The sequence below is a fragment of the Engraulis encrasicolus genome, unplaced genomic scaffold, assembly GCF_034702125.1.
Source record: "Engraulis encrasicolus isolate BLACKSEA-1 unplaced genomic scaffold, IST_EnEncr_1.0 scaffold_112_np1212, whole genome shotgun sequence".
NCBI lineage: Eukaryota > Metazoa > Chordata > Actinopteri > Clupeiformes > Engraulidae > Engraulis > Engraulis encrasicolus.
This window is the reverse complement of record NW_026944603.1, coordinates 15,381-24,192: the sequence shown is the minus strand read 5'-3', so window position 1 is coordinate 24,192 and position 8,812 is coordinate 15,381. Positions and strand designations below refer to the sequence as shown.

At 43.4% G+C, this 8,812-nt stretch overlaps 1 protein-coding gene across 1 annotated transcript; it reads left to right on the top strand.

The window, feature by feature from the left end:
- Window positions 1-3,391: 3,391 nt before the first annotated feature.
- Window positions 3,392-6,251, top strand: LOC134442074 (NACHT, LRR and PYD domains-containing protein 1 homolog). The gene is made up of 2 exons (XM_063192401.1): window positions 3,392-4,333; window positions 5,908-6,251. The coding sequence occupies exons 1-2, from the start codon at window positions 3,655-3,657 to the stop codon at window positions 6,249-6,251; spliced, it is 1,023 nt and encodes a 340-aa protein (XP_063048471.1). The 5' UTR covers window positions 3,392-3,654.
- Window positions 6,252-8,812: the final 2,561 nt, after the last annotated feature.

The window sequence follows — 8,812 nt, the reverse complement described above, 5'->3', positions numbered from 1 at the left end:
AATGGTCCGTATGCCGTTAAATGCCCCCTAGGTTGGGTACTCGGTGGACTAATGCAAGAGAGCACATGTGACCTTAAAGGCAGCCATGCATGTGCAGACCCACACTTTCCTAAAAAGCAAAATTCTGAATGGATAGAATCTGACATTGACCCACAGACATGTGACGATGGTGACGTTGAAGAGAAGAGTAATGTTGTCGTCATGGCAACCACAACCAGCCAGAAACCAACACACAACTTCATACAGTCCCATTCAAATTGGAATAAGCTCATTAGAGCATTGGCGTGGATTCTGAGGCTGATGACGGTGCTCTTGAACCTCAGTCAAAAAGGAAAGGAGATTCTGGATATTGATCCTGATGACAAGAAACCACGGAAAAGGAAGGAGAAAATGACCATTGGAACAAAATGTACGAACACAAAACTTACCTGGAAGAGGCCCACACCTAAAAGAGAGAACCTGTGGAAAATTGCATGGACATACAACCTGCAACAAGGAACAGTTTCAAAGGATCAGGAAATGAAATCTCGCAATGTACCTGAACAAAAGCGTTTCCAAAAGAAATGGAGACCCTGCAAAAGGGAAACCCACACTACTGTAGATCCACTGCCTCAAAACAGACTTATAGGTGACCGTTTACACAAAATGACCTGCCAGAGTATCAGAAACTTTGTCCCATACTCCCAAAGAACCTCAAGGTGCTCAATGTGCTATTGAACCGCTCTGTAAGAGCCACAGACTCGCCACAACTCCCAGATGACAACCTTACAGTAACGATGGAAATAGTTGAAAAAGAAATGATATTCATGATCATGATGTGTTAATTGCTGTGTTCATTTCCCCCAGGGTATCTTGGCTGTTGGGGAGGATTGTTGACACCAAGAAAGATTGAAAGGGGGTGGTATGTAAGTAACACTGAAGCCAAAACAAGTGTCTTAGAGAGACCAATTACAAAGGTCTGTTTGTTGTTGGAGAATGACATGTAAATATGACTTTGGTATGATTGTGATATGGTACGATCTAACGAGGTACTTTGAATGACTGCTTTGTGTGAAACAATGCTTTCTTTGATGATGATGACGGATGTATTTTGGTTGTTATTGTACCTGTCCTTAGCCAGTAGCAATAAGGGGGGTGATGTGTAGGAGCCATTTTTGTGTTTGATTTGGTATTTCATTTTTTACTTGACTTTTGGTTTGTTGACATTTGGTTTTTGGAATTGTGACACCTGCTGGCGTAAATTTGTCCCTGCACCTCAGATTTGGTAGCCTGGCTGATGATCCACCTGGGTGCCTAATTGGCCCAGGTGAATAATCAGACAGCTTTCTTTTGGAACAAAGAGCTCACTTTGAGCATTGAGCATGGAGCATTAGGCTTTTGGAAAGACAAAGACGCCAGCAGGAAACCGTTTTCAATGTCGCATTTTATGTTGTTTTTGGAGGGTATTTTTGTTGGAAACTTGGAAATGTATTGATGAACTTTGGAAACTGAAGAAACTTTAAGTTTGATGGAACACTGGAATAAAACCGTCTCTTTAAACAATTGAAACACCTTCTTGGCGTCAAAGATGTAGAACTTACAAGGAGTCACTACAACGCCGTCACTAGCCTACTTTGATTGCGACCAATGCAGCCGAGCTGAGGCGAGACACGCCAAGCATTTCCGAAGACTTCCTCGTGTCTGAGAACGTACGTACGTACGTCCAAAGGTTGGTCGCGACTTCGGTCGGTCTTGCGTCTAAAGACCAACTGAAGACCAACTTAAGATCAACTCAAGAGCAACTTAAGACTAACTCAAGAGCAACTTACGACCAACTCAAGACCGACTTAAGACGGTTAACAACGACAAGAATCGAGAAACGGAGTCCAGACCTGTATTGACTTGAAACGTGTCTGTGTCACAATACATCGAGAGTCAATGCATGGTGCGATATTCTCTTCCTTTTAAATATCCTATGAAGATCGTTCTGGCCCTTTTTCTAGCTCATTGTCTTGTAAGGATTTGTGTTTTGATTTGCACAGAGTTGATGCAGCGTCTGCAGTGAGTTCTGTCTTTGATGAAGATATCATGAATTGTAACTAGTGGTGGGCGGCCGTGGCCTAGTGGTTAAGGAGATGGGCTTTAGATCAGAGGATTGCTAGTTTGAATCCCACAATTCCACTTCCTCTTCCACTTCCACTGGCTCAGGTGCCCTTGAGCAAGGCAGCAAACCCTACACTGCTCCAGGGACTATAACCAATACCCTGTAAATAACTGTAAGAAAAAAAGAGACTTGTAAGTCGCCTTGGATGAAAAAAAGCTTCCCCTAAGTGTAATGTAATGTAATATAATGTAATGTAACTCGTATACGCCATTTCATTTGTCCCTCAGACTCTCTGATGACAACTTCCTGAAGGATAATCAAGCAGCAGCAGATACATTAGCCTCCGCTAGCAGCTCCCACTCACACACACCAGATACATTAGCCACCGCTAGCAGCTCCCACTCACACACACCAGATACATTAGCCTCCGCTAGCAGCTCCCACTCACACACACCAGATACATTAGCCTCCGCTAGCAGCTCCCACTCACACACACCAAATACATTAGCCTCCGCTAACAGCTCAGCAGAAGATACATTAGCCTCCGCTAGCAGCTCCCACTTACATACAGCAGATACATTAGCCTCCGCTAGCAGCTCTCACTCCTCAGATGCTGCAGAGCTGCACCTCACACTCAGCACCCAGCAGGACACCGGAGTGCAACTGCCCTCTCTCGACACTCTGAGGTAACACACTCTATTTGTGGTTTGAGTATTCTGCATCCGTAGTCTAATGGTTAAGGAGATGGTCTTTTGACTAGAGGGTAGCAGGTTTGAATCCCACCCTTTCACTCCTTACCACATTCCCTTGAGCAAGGTACGTAACTCCCCGCTGCTCCAGGGACTGTAACCAATAACCTTTAAATATCTGTAAGTTGCTTGGATAAAAAGAGTCAGTTAATCCAATGTAATGTAATCAATAAGAGTACATTATCACCGGAGAGCAACATCAGCTGAGTTTAATGTAATATTGATATTTAAAGGTACACTGTGTAATATGTTTAGTTGTTTATTTCCAGAATTCATGCTACCCATTCACTAATGTTGCCTTTTTCATGAATACTTACCACCACCATCAAATTCCAAGTATCCATTATGACTGGAAAAATTGCACTTTGCATACACAAAAAAGGCAAAAGGCAACACTTTCAATGAGCAGCATAGTGTAGTTGCAGTACCTATTTTGGCCATTTCTGCACAGTGTACCTTTAAAAGACCACCGCATTTGTATCAAACATAATTGTGTGTGTGTGTGTGTGTGTGTGTGTGTGTGTGTGTGTGTGTGTGTGTGTGTGTGTGTGTGTGTGTGTGTGTGTGTGTGTGTGTGTGTGTGTGTGTGTGTGTGTGTGTGTGTGTAGGGATGATGATGACCACAGTGGTGACACACAGAGGGGCTGTGAATGCTGTGCTGAAGTTCCAGACACCGGCCACTGGGTCCTGGTGGAGCCTGAGGTCTCCACAGAGAAGAGCATTGCAACCTACAGCCTGAGCTCTACTGCAGGGAGCTATGAGTGCTCTCTGTCTGGACTGCGTTGGTTATCTCCTGGTCCAATCAATTTGCAGTACAGCTTCATGGACTGGCATGTCTTTGCTAAAGAGTTGGCCCACATGCAGTGCAGTCCAGCTGGTCCTCTGATGGACATCAAGCTCACATCAGGAGAGCTGGAGGAGATCCACCTGCCCCATTTCTTGTGTCTGAGAGCTAATGAGGCAACTGTGCACAATGCTGTGAGTGTCTTGCATGGCCATGACAGCGGAGTGTGTATGGAGGTGTGTGAGCTGACCCGACACCATACCAGACTTCTCCAGCCTTCCCTCTCTCTCTTGGGGGTAGTGTGGAGGAGAGTTTCGGAGTATCTGTTCTCTCCCCATGTGCACTGTGAGCTTTTGCTCTTCTGCACAAGTGCGGCTCCTTCTTTGACGCTCCATGTCTATCTGGTGCCAAAGGACTCAGCTCACATCCAGGCCATCCACCAGAAAGAGAGGCCTCGGGGGGTATGGATCGACAAACCGGGCACCGTGGCCCCACTCCAGCTGGATGCCAGTGTCCGTATGAGTACATTGTGTCAGTCGGAGATCCTTCCCAAGGAGATGAAACTCTGGCCCCTTTCCACCTCCAACTACTCTGAGGTTTACATAGAGGACCCAGTTGCCAGCTTTGATGCCGACTTTAAATTGGTGGTCATCAGCCCTCCAGAGAACGGAGAGCCCATCTGGGAGGCAAAGATCCGTCGAGTTGACTACCAGCAATGTATGTATACATGAACCGTTTGCGTGTTCAGTTCAGAGAATTGAACCATCAAGTGTTCCTAATGAGGTGTCTTTTATGAGTGCTATGGCACCTGTTTAGCTTTGGTGTGTTTGGTTCACCTGTCATTGTGGGATTGGCAAATGTGATTGGTCATACCATACTGTAATATGCAAATACACCCATTGCCGCTGACAGCTTTGGCTGGGTCCAGGACAAAGTCATCTAGTAGTCCCCCCCACCCAATGCACTCAATGCAATGAGGACACAATTATGCCCCCCCCCCAATCTCCCTGGGCCCGGGACAGCTGACCCCTTTGTCCCCCCTTCTTGGCTTCCCTGAATACACGTATTGGACATACTGGTGACACTGTTAACTGTATTGTTAGAAACATGTTGATGATTGGCAGCATGCCTTTAGTTTCATCCCATAATTGTTTTAGCACTGGACCATTTTAAAGGGAAACTTTTGTTTACATTTTTTGAAAAATCAATGTAGACCTACTCCAAATATTTTCCCAAAAAGGTATCGCTGTTTGCTATCTGTCTGCTGATGTTGCCTAACCTTTTGGATGCTTCTGGGAATAAATAAAAATGTTTTTTTCTTAATGTAAGCAAAAGTTGCCCCCATTAGAATAGCTCATATCTCGGAAAGGGCTGAGCCAAAAAATGTGGCGCCACCGGGTACTGACAAGTCAAGGGTAGCATGACCAATACAACGGCACATTGAAATTGGCAGGAGTGCTCCTTTAAATGCCTCAGCTATTCAATCGAGCGCTTTTAAAGTGCAGTTAAATGGAATTACAGGATTGCATTGCTGTTGGTATTATTGTGCACATATTTGTTTATGATGATTTGTCTGAATTTTGTTTTTTCTGATTTTTACAATCTCTAAAGAAGAGAAATATGAAGCTTCACAAAGTTATTGATGTTAAATTTGAAAAGAAAAGAAGGCTTATGTGCGCCATACTATATATTACATATAATACATTGAATGGTTTGGTGGCTGATGGTGACGCCAGTAGGCCTATGGCTTCAGTGCCTGTGGGATAGCACATCACCATGCATTATGCAAAGTGATTCAGTCGCGAACGCCATATTATGCTATTGCTCAATTCTCCTCGTGTGTGCACCTTGTGGTAGACTGCAAAGTTGCAGCGACAAACACAACAAACTCAGACTATCACGTAACCTCCTAATGATAATAATATTTTTTTTTGTTTTAAGCGCCTTTCAAAATACCAAAGGTTACAAAAGGACCATTCATCCAAATGACTCCTCTTAATGGTTTTGACTTAATAGTTTTTTCAAAACACAGTTAAAAAAAGACCTTTGCCACCAATACCAATGCCACCTTTTAAGACATCAACACCAGGAAAATCAGTTCTGGTACCCGTTTCTCGAAAGCATCATTGCCAACCAGTTAGCCACTTAGTAGGTTGCCTATGAGAAATTACATTACAACCAAGTAAGTTGCTAACTCAGTTAGCAATGTCACTGTCGAGAAACATACCCTTGGTTGTTTGAGTGTTAGTAGACAACTCATCTGGGTCTATATTACCTTCCGTGCTTGACAGGCCCACAGCAGCAGCCCAGCAGGACCCCAGTGGATCCACAGCAGCCCAGCAGGATACCTGGGCAGGTGAGCAGCTGGATGGCGGCTGCCTTTCTGGATAAGACTCGTCCGGAGCTCATCCAGAGGGTCACAGAGGTGATGCCCATAGCAGACCAGCTCTTCTCCCAGAGGGTCATTGGCCAGGAGACCTACGCCAACATCCAGGCTGCTGCCACCAGTCAGGACAAAATGAGGCTCCTGTTTGAGGGCCTGCGCTCAGCTGGGCCTCAAGGCAAACTGGCCTTCTACAGGATCCTACAGGAACAGCAGCGAAACCTAGTGGCGGAGCTGTGGACTGCAAGCTGAAGGCCTGAACCTGCTCTCATGAGGGTAGAAATGATGCTATCCAGCCGGCCTAAATTTATTACTCTCTTGAAAGAGGCAACATTCCAAACAAACATGTATTGAAGCCTGTAGATTTGTGATGCTGTATATGGTTACAGACCTACCTTATTGATAATCTACAGTATGTGATGGAAGCCCCACCATTTTGCTGTTATAATAAAGACTTGTAATGTAATGTAATGTAATTTAATGTAATGTAATAATGATAAAGACTACTCCAGACATCCTGCCAAGCACAACAGCCCCACCTGGTGGAGAATCTGAGAACTGCAACCACAGTAGAGTAGTGTGATGATGTCAGAGGTGCTGCCAAATACTGCTCCACACTGTTAACCCTATCGCGCCGGACGCATGATATTTGTTTAATCAAATTCAAAGCCCTCTCCACGCTGACACACAAAAAAATTGATCTCAAAAACATCTTGCGTGTCATTTCCAAACATTTTGCAGTACACGGAAACCGCCACAAGAGAGCTCAGTCAACAACACGTTGACCACAGCTCGGCGAAGCATGGCTGCAGAGGGGTAGAAGCGGTTTCCCTGTCAAATTGCAAAAGGTTTGTGTACAAATTTCCAAAATGTAGCTCTATATACCTTAATTTGAACACTTACTTTGTGAAATTGATCAAGGAAGAGTTCATATTTTTACACCGTGTTGCAGAGAGATCGTGCTAAAACATATGAAACAAATAAGCACCATCCGGCGGTGGCAGGAAGTCAGCCATCAATGCATTTTGCCATAGGGAAACTTACAAAGCATACCACGACGATCATTTAACAAAACACACAAGTTGTTTTACTTCAAGACAAAGATATTGCCTTAAGAAACAGGTTTTACTTGCAATTTTGAAAATGTAATGCAAAATGTTGAAATTATGATCTCGTAAAAATGCATTAAAGAGAATGGAGAAATGGTCCAATTGTAGTAATTGACCCATATAGCTAAAAATGGCTATTTTTGGAAATTCAAAGTGGCGGACCATGGAGAAGATCCCCCTATTCATGAATATTTTGTATGAAAAGTGCAATTTTCCAGTCATAATGACTACTTGATGGTGGTGGTACGTATTTATGAAAAAGGTAACATTAGTGAATGGACAGCATGAATTCTGGTAATAAACAACTAAAAATCTCACACAGTGTCCCTTTAACCCTTTTAATGCCAATGTTATTTTGGTGAAAATGCTCGATTTGGGCATCACATATTCAACAGGCTGTGGCTGGACAGGGGTAACAGATAGAGCCTAACTGTAAATTACAAAAATGTTGAGGAAGACCCAAAGTTTATTTTGGGAGTAAATATGCATACCTAATTAGCATATTATGACGTCATATGGGGCGGCCATTTTGAATTTTTAATTAGTAATGGAAAATATTGATAATTTTCAATAGATTTTCAATAGATTATTGATTTTTTTTCGAAATATGTGGCATCCCATTACTGTCATGTTGTGCACATACATTATAGTCAAGTAAAAAAGTAGTTTTAAGCCTAACATATAGTAAATATTGTAACTAATATTGCAAAAATAAACGAAATAACTGGGAGGTTGTTGCCTGGAGTGCCAAAAGTGTTTGTATCTACCTGTGACTTTTTAGTCTGTGAAAACCTTTATCAGACAGGGTAAGCACACATATTCAGTACACATATATGCCTATATAGCCTATTTTACTACACCTGTGACCTATATAGGCTACTGTAGGCCATTTGGATAAGGCGCAGGGGCAATGACCCCTGTATGCATAGGATCATCCTGGATGATCATCAGCATAGCTCAGTGAATGAATGTTACAGATTGTCACTTTTCACAGAACTAATGGGCACAGTGTCAAGATAATGGGCATAAAAAAGGCCTAATTTGTATCATGAGGTGTACCCTTGTGAAATCAGTTTCAGGAAAAGGGGTGGAGAGGCGGAGCAAATCAGCATCACCTCTCCTGTTATCTCAGCTCTATTGACTTATAAACTGCTTCTATTCATTTTGGTATCATAGGCTACTGTTAGGCATACAGACATGGATCGAAAGTACACACAGCCCAATTAGGCCGACGTTGTCACGTTATAGTAGGCCTATACTTTATAAGTAACACCTAAAGTCGGCTATCTGAAGGCGATTAGAAGCGGCACCATCTCCCCTCACGCATAGCGCAGCGCTTTCCTCTCCAGTCTCTCCGGTTACGCCCCCTCTTCCATGCTGCTTTAGTGACATGACAAACTCTAATAAAGACAGTCCAACCACGGCGACCAGCCCAGTTTTCAACAAGTCTAAAATATTCGTGTTATAGGGTATGCGTCTTCATTTCGCCGTGCGCAACGGTAAAAAAAAAAAAAACGCGGATATTTCCCCAAGCCATGTATCGAATTTCTACGGGATGTACAACGTCTAACAGGATAATCCATTATTTTTTGTAGCAGTGGTTTTCCTTACGGTCTTTCATAGAGGGAAATGACATACGTTATCTTTATGTTTTAGCTTTTTTGCCTACTCCAGCTTAGGGGAAGACGCACGTCAAAGTTCACC

Coding starts and splice junctions, on each gene's coding strand:
- LOC134442074 (XM_063192401.1), top strand. CDS start 3,655: ATGGACTGGCATGTCTTTGCTAAAGAGTTGGCCCACATGCAGTGCAGT. Junction 4,334..5,907: donor TCGAGTTGACTACCAGCAAT/GTATGTATACAT, acceptor CGTGCTTGACAG/GCCCACAGCAGCAGCCCAGC.